The 11,934-nt window shown below is 31.3% G+C and overlaps 1 protein-coding gene across 50 annotated transcripts in view; it reads right to left on the reverse strand.

Annotated features, from left to right (window-relative positions):
* LOC139501783 (rootletin-like) overlaps nucleotides 1–11,934 on the reverse strand; it is a 96,616-nt gene that overhangs the window by 13,603 nt on the left and 71,079 nt on the right. For all 50 annotated transcript variants that reach the window (XM_071290947.1, XM_071290942.1, XM_071290941.1 and 47 more), the window contains 14 exons: nucleotides 11,208–11,459; nucleotides 9,088–9,215; nucleotides 8,654–8,817; nucleotides 8,091–8,214; nucleotides 7,753–7,859; nucleotides 6,683–7,004; nucleotides 5,460–5,629; nucleotides 4,810–4,989; nucleotides 4,226–4,422; nucleotides 3,592–3,953; nucleotides 2,522–2,766; nucleotides 1,257–1,689; nucleotides 733–947; nucleotides 344–464 (listed from right to left, as the gene is read on the reverse strand). In XM_071290947.1, coding sequence (XP_071147048.1) covers nucleotides 344–464; nucleotides 733–947; nucleotides 1,257–1,689; nucleotides 2,522–2,766; nucleotides 3,592–3,953; nucleotides 4,226–4,422; nucleotides 4,810–4,989; nucleotides 5,460–5,629; nucleotides 6,683–7,004; nucleotides 7,753–7,859; nucleotides 8,091–8,214; nucleotides 8,654–8,817; nucleotides 9,088–9,215; nucleotides 11,208–11,459 — 3,020 coding nt within the window. The remainder of the gene's footprint in view (nucleotides 1–343; nucleotides 465–732; nucleotides 948–1,256; nucleotides 1,690–2,521; nucleotides 2,767–3,591; nucleotides 3,954–4,225; nucleotides 4,423–4,809; nucleotides 4,990–5,459; nucleotides 5,630–6,682; nucleotides 7,005–7,752; nucleotides 7,860–8,090; nucleotides 8,215–8,653; nucleotides 8,818–9,087; nucleotides 9,216–11,207; nucleotides 11,460–11,934) is intronic.

Consider the following 11,934-nt stretch of genomic DNA (forward strand, 5'->3'; position numbering starts at 1 on the left):
GCCGCCCGCCGAGCATCCCCAAATCAATAACCGACATTTTTGTCACAAAAATCCGGTTAAAAATGATCTACTTTTTAATACATAAAACTTATATACTGTAAATTGGGAAATTATAGCCAGGTTTTTATTATTGCCTACAATGTGACAAGGTGAGTATTGCAATAATTTGAACTCACATTCAAATATCTATTACCTACATAAGTTATGCTGATTTTCCTGAACTGGCAATAAATAGTCTTACATTTTTGCCTATTCTTCAAAAATCGCAATAATAAATGCATGCATGTGTAATCATTTCTAAATTTACAGTATTTAATAATGAACTGTAAAAATATAAACTAACCTTCCTCTACATCTCCAAGAGATTTCTGTAATTGTTCTAAACGTCTCTCTACTCTGCCCTTCTCATCTTCTAATTCCTGAAGTTGTATTCCCATACTCTTTGTGTTGGCGAGAGCATCATCCTGCAAGGGAGACAATTCAATATGTTATTGCAGTTTTTGAATTCATTAATATGAAAATTTATAACATTCTCTTTTAGAAATCAGTGTAAGCTTATAAATAATCATTATCATTTAAGTGTTATTTTACCTTTTAAAATAAAACAAGGTTAAGGAAATTTAGAGAAAATTTTCCTTAAACTAAACAAACTTCCATTGTAACACATTATCACCTGATCACAAAAATATATGTTTTGCTTGTCACTGTTTTAAGATAATTGATTCAACCTACCCTTTCTCTCTCAGCATTTGCCAACTGTTGTACAAAGTCACGGAGAGCCATTCTGACAGCCTCTGGGTCTACATCAACAGCTGCCATTTCAAATCTGGAAGGTGACACTCCACGTGATGACACTCTGATTGGACTTCCTGCTCTATCAGGTGACCCAGTTCTTGGAATAGGACTACCTCTACCTTCAGTAGTGGTGGCATATGTATTCTCAAATCCTATGAATCAAAATCAAATAAATGAAGATACAACACAAATTTAACCATCAGTACTACATTTTCAAGTTACCTATTTAAATCTGCCCTTGTACAAATTAAGTTACCACAAGTAAACTGTAAAAGTAGTGAAATGCAAACATATAAATTGGCATAATCTTCCATGCTTGAATCTTGCTATCAAATAAAAAGAGCTTACTAAATTGACTTAAATTTATTTTCCAGTTCATTTTCTTGAGTATACTATTATAATCTATAACACAAACATCTTACAGAAGTAATATACATATTAATAATTCATATTAAATTTACCTTTAGCTGGAGAGTTTGGTCTGGACCGCCTTGGGCTGGTGGATCGGGACCTAACTGGACTGCGGGCTCTTGGCATTTCTTGTCTGAATCCAATGGTCCTTCTCAAACTTGACACAATGCTACTAAGTTTGAATTCGATGTCACGTTTAGCACCCTCTAGTCTGGCAAGGGTTGCTTCAAGGGCATTGACTCGTCCTTCGGCTCCACTCAACCTCAATTTCAATTCTTCATTCTCAGCACCTGTATTTTCAAGTTGGATTTCCAAGTTACGCCTTTGGTCCTCCATTTTCCTTTCAATTCTGCGGCTGTCTTCAAGTGCCATCTGGTAATCTTTCTCTTTCATTCTGCTCTCCTCAATAACTTCACCCATCTTACGCTGGGTGTTTGCAAGTTCCTTTCTGAGGGCTTCACGGCTGGCTTCTGTCTCAACCACCTAAAAAATAAATCACGGTAATAATTGGAATTGTAATTTTGTTAATAGCAGGCAGGGTCTTTATTGGTAAATTAATTTCTTGTACTGTAGCAATTTTAAAAGATTAAATAAATTGCCTCATACACATATTTCATACAGACTTTAAACACTGCTTGTAAAACAGAAACAGTTGGAAATTCAACAGAATCTGATACAAAGTCAGACATAGAGGAAATGTCTATGCAAATTATAGCAAATCAGCTAACTATATATTCTATGTGAAGAAAACAATCAATATGTAACTGTTTTCAGTCCTAGCTTGGACTCCAACTTAGTGAATTTTATTGATAAATTTGTAATCTGAAACAAATAATTTAAAAATAATGTGTCAGTATTTATTGAAAAGAAATCTATATTTCATAATCTAATTGATTCAAAGATTCCAGTGTTTCACAGAAACTCTCTGGTGGTGTATAATCTATAAAATTGAGAAATAACTCATTTACAGATAAATTACACAATATTAAACTACAAAAGGAGCCACAATTATATAATCTCAACAAAAAAGCAAGATGAAGTGCAGTTTGTTAGAATTTTTTTATTTATATTAATTCAAAACAGTTTGAATACATGTATTAGAAGGATGAAAAGTTGTTACAAATCTGATCTGAAGCCTTGAACCCTCGATCAGTCCAAATTAAAACATTATTTTCAAAGTTTAAAATTTTGAGAATCTACCAAATATTTAAAAACAAAGACAATAAGCCAATGCATAAAATTGAGAATGGAAATAGGGAATGTGCCAACGAGACAACAACCCGACCATAGAAAAAAACAACAGTTACAACAATACCTTTTGTTTGAGATCGAATGAAGTTCTCCTGGACTCTTCCTCTTTTTCTTCATCCCTAGCCACCCTGTTCTGCAGGTCTCCCACTTCCTTTCCTAGCTTGTTCCTCTCTCCGTCTAATTGTTTCACTTGACGACGTAGCTCTTGCAACTCACGACGTGCCTCAAGACGAGCTTTCTCAACTTCACGTAGACTGGCTCTTAAGTCACCTGCCTCTTTCTGAACATTCGCCTTCTGCTCATCCAATACTGCATAGAAAAATATTTCCAAGTCACAAAATATTATTAGCCTTCTTTCCCTTTTCAACAACTTTTTCTATTCAATACAATATATCAAGAGATTTCAGTCAAATATTATGCATTATTCTCTTTTCATATTTGCTAATGTGAACACTAATAAAATTAAATCCCAAGTTTACTTTATTTGAATAGAGATCTATAAACAAATTTTACTTTGTTGATATAACGCTTTCACTACAAAAGTGAAGGAGATTTAAAATGTTTAACGATATATAGAAAATCAAATAAATGTACATTAATTTTGACATTTTACAACTAAAATAAATATCATTTTAACGATTTATTAAATTTTCTTCAGAAACAAAAAATGCACTTTCAATAATAGATTGGTTCTTGGAACCAAAGAACTGTTTTATGAATTATTTACATTGATAAACCAAATATTGATTTTGTCAGCAAAATTACAACCATAATATAGTTTTATCACACACAATAAATTTCTATCTGGGAATATGTTATAGACATTAATTTCAAGTTTTCCTTTATATATCAAACTGAATATCTACAACTCTTGTTGAAATAAAGCTGATATCCGAAAATTCAAATAAATTAATTATGCTTCTCTCCCTTAAAATATCACTACTTTTCATAGAATTTTATATAATACTCAATTATAAATGAGAAGATGTGGTATGATTGTCAACTCTTCACAAGAGACCAAATGACACAGAAAATTTCAACTATAGGTCACTGTATGGCCTTCAACTATGAGCTATCCACTTGTCCCATTAAAATGGTCATAACTTCTATAAATTTTTCTATATTTGTACATACCTGCACATCTTTGTTTATTGTCCTGTAATGCTCTGTTCAGTTCAATCTTGTCAGCCTCGTTCCTCTTCACTGTATTTCTGAGTTCGTCAGCTGTCTTACTAATGGTGTCCTTCTCTCTCACTTCATCGTTTATATTGCGTTTAAGTTCAACAATGTCTTTTCTCATGAGATCTCTAGTTTCTTCTCCCTCTCTGATTTTACGATTAGCCTCGATAAGATCTCTACGAATATTGTCACGATTCTCCTCGACAAGTTTGAGTTGAGTTTTGAGTTCAGCCACCTCTCTAAGTGCTCCTTCTCTCTGTCTTTCCAGCTCTCTAATATTGTTTGTTAGATCCTTGCATTCCTTTTCATGGTTCATGCTGTAAAATAAATTAGAGATTATTTTTAAACTTTCCTTTTGAAAGATATTTGTTTAAACTTTCAGCCAAATATATAACAATGCATTTTTAAGGCAAAATATGTCATCGTAATTTGAAAAAAAAACTAGATAATTACTTGAACTACTTGAACTATATGAAGGGTGAATTTTTTACTTAATAATTTACAAGGATAAAGATTGCAAGAAAACAAATTTTATTTGAATCAAAACCATGAATATTCCTAGCAACATATTTTTCACTTATCAACTTACCAAGTTTCATCAAACTGGCTACGGAAATTCTTCAATTCACTGCCGAGACCGTTAATGGTAGTCCTATCTTGTTCTTGTTTGGCATAGTAATCCCGTTTTAGTCTCTCATACTCCACATTAGCATTGGCCAGATCCATGGTCAGATTGTTATTCTTCTCTCCAAGAGTACTCTTCTCTTGTTCCAATAATGACATTGTCTAAAATACAGAAATAATGATATTGTCTAAAAAAACAGAAATAATGACATTGTCTATATCACATAAAAAATATCAATATACTAAACCAAGACACAATTTGAAAGGTATTCATGATCAGGTTGAATTACTGTGAATAGATTAGTAAATAACCATACGAAATTAAGTTTCTGTATATAGGTTTAATCATTCTTTACTGATTTTTTTAGCTGTAATGCAATAAACAATCTAATTCTGATGAGCCAAATATTTAAGGCGACTTTTTCATGAGTAGAAAAATAACACAGATGTAATAACTCATGATTACGTAAACTTTGAAACTCTTATAAATATAGATACATAAATAAAATAAACAAATAGCGTAGACCATACTCCTTTGTATGCAAGTACCTGTTGTTTGTCATTTTCAGCCATCATAAGAGAGTTATCCCTGTCTCTCTGTAAAGCAGCAAGTTCCTCCATGAGTTCCTCTCTCATTCTATCAAACTTATTGTTAGACTCTTCTTTCTCCATGTTATACTGTGTGATCATCTCTTCTCTCTGAGACTCAAACTCAGCTCTCTGGTTATCCTAATAACACAAATATTATGTCATAATTATATCCCAGTAAAACATAAATCTTATCTGTCATAATCCATTTTTATAACTACTTAATACATTATCATTTATTTGTTCTGTGATTTACATCAAATTTTAAGTATTTTTTTTAAAGTTTTTCTATAAATATTTACTTTACATTTGTAAAATTTTCACATCACACGAATACTGGTTACATCATTGATTCACGGAAAACAAGAGATAAGTTAAATGAAATTCTTTAAAATCAAAGTAAATCTATATTTAGAAGTAATATTGAAACATATTTCCTGTATATATATAGCTTACAATGTTACTCACATATATGTAGCTAGAAACCTAGTCTGGATTTAATTCATGGATGTTCTCTAAAGCCGCTACTTGTAAAATTTCATAAAATATACTACATCTATATGACTTTATATTGATTCTGCTTATCAAAATATGAAATCAGTTAGACTTACTCTTTCTCTGCTGAGACGATCAACATCATCTTCATGAGCCTGTTTCTCCTGTGTGATTGCCATCTGCATGTCACGCTCCAGTTGAGCCAGACGACGGTTCAGGTCCTCTCTCTGGAAGTCAAACTTCTCATTGTCAGCATCCTTCTCCTTACAAAGACGGTTGATTTCAGCTGAAATTTAGAAAACAAATAAATAACATCTCTATTTCTACTTTTATTTGGATTTTTTGTACCAATTTTTCAATCTTAACATTATTTCAAAAACAATATCTATGTTCTGATATTTATAAATATTTTTTCCAAGACAGAATTCTAACGGCCATTTCCATCCTTAAGCAAACTATAATTTTCTTTTTCATCCATTATCTGTACATCTACACTTACTTAATACTACTTCAATATAACGAAATTGATGAAACCAAAGTGCTAATTGACATTGGAAAACTGACAATCTGATCAATAATATTATCAGCTTTCTGTATGAAAAAATATATTCCTTTTTTAGACCTTTATGAAAGCAATTAATGTACTAAACTCTTAAGTGTGTCCATGTGCATAAATTACTTTCAAAAACATGAAACAATAAATACAATAAAAACATTTATTAGGCTAATGAAATGAATTCACACAACACAATAGTTCAATACTATTCAATAAACAAATTTAAGAATGACCAATATAGAAATTCAAAAATTGTTAATACATAAGAATTAACCCTAAACCAGTAGAGAAAGTATTGAAATACCCAAAAGTAAAAATGGGCACGGGTGGGCGGGTTAAAAAATGTTCTCAAAACTACCAAAATGTGTTGATCGACGCTTCAACTCAAATTTCAAAAATAATATATAATAAGAACTAAGTGTTTACCGTGTGAAAGCAAATCTTTGAGTGATGTAAAAAGGTATGTTATTTAACAGGTAAACGAAAGTGAGTAGAATTCAACTAACAAACCAATAAAAAAAAGTTATGACAAATTCAGTATGACGAAAAGAATATAGCATTTAAATAAATAAATTCCTTAGGAACAGACAAATAATAACTCTAGCAAAAATATAAATTTTTTCTCAGTAATTAATCATTTTTATCGAAATAAAAATTTCCAATTATAATTTTCTAGATTTTTTTTTAAGACAAGTATCCGTCAAAATAATTTGAAATTTTGTCATCATGGTATTTCATACATTTTTAAAGGTTGACAAAAATATATATGTATAAGAAAATTACATTGTAGGTTTTCTTTCCTGATGATCAACTCTTGGTTTTCTCCCTCCAACTGTTCCTTGCGGACCTCCAATTGGCGAGCTTGTTCCTGGACTTCATAAAGGGCACTTTCAAGGGCATCCTTATCTGCCTTTAAAGTGGAGATAACTTCACTCTGGTGACGATTTTCCCTCTCAGTGTCAGTGACCTGAACAATCAGTTCACCCTTCTCTTGTGTGAGTCTCTCCTTCTCAATAGCAATACGTTTGAGGTTGGTATTAACCCTCTCCATTTCTTTCCTGACAGACACCAATTCTTCAGCCAATGCTTGTTTATGTCTTGCAACCTACAGGGAAAATATCAGATGATATATATATATATATATAATTTAATTTTGGATGTAATGCGTCTTTTGATTGGCTGACATTATTTTGTTATGAGCCCATAGACATAATTTAGTCATGTGACCGTGACGTCATCAACGTTTTTCCATGGTTTTCTACGGTTTAAAATGGAATTTAGAATTAAATTATAAGAAATAACTGTAATATTTTTTCTGTCTATGAAGAAATAACATAAAAAATGTGGTGCACACTGTTAAATAACCCGCTACGCGCGTTATTCAGTGTGCACCACATTTTTTATGTTTTTTCTTCATAGACAAAAAATATTACAGTCATTCCTTAAATAGACTTCAATTAATTTCTAATTTAACATTCTTTCTCATATAAAATGCAGGAACCCTTCATTAATTTTAATATTTGTGTTTCAGCTATTTACTGTATTTCTAACAACTGATTCCTTTACTTTGACAGTAACGCAAGTGTAATTTTCTAGAAACCAACACAGGGAAATTATTCTGTTCGGACTGAAAATAATGGTGTTAAAATTGGAAGAGATTTGATAAAGCTTAAATTGATTTTCCTTTTGACAAAATAACGGTAATATGAAAATTTCTAGTTGAAATCGTTCATTTAAAGTTGATCATTGCATTGTCCTACTTTTAAAATGATGACACATAATAATCTTACTCCGAACATAATAAAATAAAACCACAAAAAAAGAGACAAGCCTATCTATACAGGTTTACGTACACAGTTGAGTTGTTCTGTAGTTTCTCCTTTTTCTCTATGTATAGCAGTGATTTCTTCTTCTAATTGTTGTCTTGTCATCTCACTCAGTTCTAATGTCTGGTTCAGTCCTGTTGAAAAAAGGGAATATTATTAAACATCTACATTAACATAAATAATAGGCAAGATTGTGAACATGTCAAATGTTTCTTTTCATATTCATCAAGAATTTTTCTTCAAACATAACAATTAACTTATGGAATCTATCGTGTATATTTTTATTATCTAAATGACAAGTTTATATCAGATCATCAAGATAATTGTCAAATAACAACCATGTGACATTTTAAACAATTACTTACCCATTTTCTCTGTATCAAGATCCATCTTCTCCTGCTCTACACGGACCAATTCTTCTCTGATTCCACATCTCTCCTGTTCTAACATGGATTTCTCTCCCTGTAGTGAGGCCTTCTCATTCTCTAGCTATAAACATTAAAGAAACATGAAAATCATACATAGTTAGTTTATTAAAATGTAGGTTTGAAACTTCAGTCAGCAAGAATTTATGTGAAACAACCAAAACAAAAACAATTTTATAATCCTTATTTTATTTAGACTCATACTCCATGAACAATAATACTTTAAATGGCACATATCACTTTATTCCAATCTTTTCAAGCATACTGTCAGTTTCATTAATTTATTGCTTAACATGCTTATTATTTGGAATTCCTATAATTACAATAATTCATTATGCTTTTCTGTCCATTTTTCAATAATCACATTAATGAATGCATGCTAAAATTTCTGAAATTACAGTAAACAAAAGTTTACAAGTAAAAGAGAAATTTTCATTGAATAACCTCCCTTTCTTACAACAGTCAACTAAAGTTTAGACAAATATCTGATAGCTATAACTTACCATAATAATCATCTTGTTAAGTTCAATCTTGTCCTGACCTAGACCTTCATTCAGTTGTTGCATCTTGTGTAAGGCGTCTCTAAGACCAGCCTCTTCTGTCTTGGCTCTGTTTATTTCAAGTTCAAGGTCAGACTTCTGAACTTCAGATTTAGTTAATGCATCACCTTAAATAGAAAAGATGAAGAAAATATGAAAATCAAATCCATTTTACTTTTGTTTGCATGCATGTGTTTTAGGATTATGAACCAGATACATGTATGCAAACAACAAATTATATTTTTTCATTTGATTCTTTTTTTCTTCTATCCTGCTTTCCAAAGCACTCTCCCAAAAGCCAATTAATTGATATTCCACTTTTCATTTGAATACCATTATAAATATGATTTGAAATTAACCATCAAAAATATTATATTCACAATTCAATATCAACTTACTGACTTCAGCCTTCTGTTGTTCAAGAACCTCCTTGTCCAAAAGTGCCCTGTTGAGAGCCTCTTTAGTTCCAACAAGCTCCTCCTTAATACTGCTGACTTTGTGTTCTAACTGGTCAATGACTCTGTGACTGAAATATAAGAAATGAAAATGAAAATTTTGTTATAACTGTATTTATCATCCAAACATTGCAAATACTCTGAAGTATGAATTAATTTATTTTATTTTATGTTCAACACTTATGATACATGTACTGTGTGAAGGGTGTCCTCTTATGAATTGTGCCATCTTGTTTCTGGTGTACTGAATCTTTTTACACACATGTATATTGTGCAGGGAATTCTATGTTCACACAGAAGTTAGTACTCCAAAAACATGAAAGCACACATTATAAAGTACACCAATCACACAAATAGCACAAATTTATACAAAAAAATAGAAAAAAAATTATTAAAAAAAAGATACAGCTAACACCATCTGTCATGTAATTTTAAAAACATTAATTTACTTAAATACACAAATCTAATCAGAACCTACATCTGACAGATAATGAATTCTGTACAAATGAAAAATAAAGCGATCAATCAGAAGAAAAGACTTATTAATCTATGACTATGTCACACCATTAGTACACAATGTATCTGGCTTTAAGGTAAATCCCATTCTGTATTAGACAATGAACGTAATGAATTAATAGTCAAACGGACACAAGGGATGATCTATTACACTTTTTAAATCCTAAAGTCAATAAAATTAATTGTTCAAATTTTGCCAAATCATCAATAACACAAAATTGATTAGAAATACCCCTTTTGAAATTCTCTTTCAATTCCAATGAATATTAATGATGCTTTGTGATAAAATGCCTAATATTTAGATATCATGAATATTTTATATTTCCTTTTGGTTTAAAAAATACAACATCGAAAAGTACATGTTACTGAATTTATTTAATCAAAATCAAAGGTTAAATTGTGCTATCATGCAATACTGACACTGTATCATCCAGTGTTGTAAATTCTCTTTACATGTTAAAAGTATTAAATGATAAATTATACAATCAAATTTCACATCACAACATCATATTATATTCAAAATAAGTTTGTGTTTTTCTCTACAGTATCAGGTAACAGTAATTTAGCTGTCAAAATACCGAAACTGATACCACTGAAATTTAAATCTTTTTAACATGTTTAAACATTGGGCTTCATATTTTCACTTGTTTTGTCAATTGGAATCTTTCAAAATGAAAATATCCTTAACTTTTTGAAAACCTCCAAGATGAGTCTAAAACAAGAATGTGTCTAAAGTACACGGATGCCCCACTCCCACTATCATTTTCCATGTTCAATGGACCGTGAAATTGGATAAAAAATATAATTAGGCATATTGGATAAAAAATATAATTAGGCATTAAAATTAGAAAGATAATATCATAGGGAACATTTGTACTAAGTTTCAAGTTGATTGGACTTCAACTTCATCAAAAACTACCTTGACCAAAAACTTTAACCTGAAACATGCACTTTCATTTTCTATGTTCAGTGGACCGTGAAATTGGGGTCAAAAGTTTAATTTGGCTTTAAAATTAGAAAGATCATATCATAAGGAACATGTGTACTAAGTTTCAAGTTGATTGGACTTCAACTTCATCAAAAACTACCTTGACCAAAAACTTTAACCTGAAGCGGGACAGACGGACGAACGAACGGACGCACAGACCAGAAAACATAATGCCCCTCTACTATCGTAGGTGGGGCATAAAAAAGACTATTTTTTGTATTTTTTATTGGTCTTTGACCTAAAAGCACAGAACAAACAGTGGTACATTGACAGAATGAACTTGAGTCTCAGTTACCTATCAAAACCTGGAACCTACTATTTGGCAGCTCATTTCATTCTGTCTATTTTTTGAAACCCTTTTAAAATGCCTGTACCTGTGACTCTTACCCTTTCAAAAAGAAATTCCAGATCTATATTTTTTCTGCTTCTCTGCTACATTATTTCTTATAATTTGCCTTTCCTTTTTATTATCTCATTTTTTGTAGTCAACCATTTATTGATATCAATTATTCTGAGTTCCCTTTTTGTGCCCCTAATTCTATTATCTAATTTTTCTTACCATCTATCATTCTCCTTAAGTTGCCTCTCCTTGTCTTTAGTAACGTCCTCTTTGTCCTCCTCAATGTTGTCCCTCTGTCTCTGTAGTTCCGTGTTGGCAGCCTGGAGTTTTTCGTTCTCCATCTGAAGCCCTTCTACTTGTTCGTTCATTTCATAACGAACTTTCTCTAGCTGTGACTTCTCATTTCCTGTTAAGTTTAGAGAATTCCTGAGCCTGTCTCTCTCTCTAGAGGTATCATCTTTGTCTCTTTTCCTACAATGCAAAAGATTCATGTCATTCTTTCAATGTTATAACAGACTGATTAAAAATTTCATTTTAAAGACCAAACAGCCTATTATTTATGCGCATCAGCTAACGCAACTTGGTAGTGACATAAAAGCTCTATGACGTTGTTTCTAGCAATGGAAAAACGTCAAATTATAACGTCCGATTTCGCGTTTTTCACGGATTCCAACATGGTGTACGGTACGTCTCCCAAGAAAAAATATTTTATTCCTCATATCATGCAACACCTTCACACAAAATTTGAAGGAAAAATCACTGATAGAAATGAATAGGCTGTTTGGTCTTTAATGTAGCATAAGCTGCACATCAATTTTTTTCCCTAAAGTTTTCAAATTAAGGAACATTGAAACAGTACCTATTTTATCATTAATTTGTAGCAATACACCAATTTTAGGGTTATTTTTTATGACAGAGTAATTACACTGGTTGACCTGAGGTAAAT

This window comes from Mytilus edulis, chromosome 13 (assembly GCF_963676685.1).
Source record: "Mytilus edulis chromosome 13, xbMytEdul2.2, whole genome shotgun sequence".
NCBI classification, from domain to species: Eukaryota; Metazoa; Mollusca; class Bivalvia; order Mytilida; family Mytilidae; genus Mytilus; species Mytilus edulis.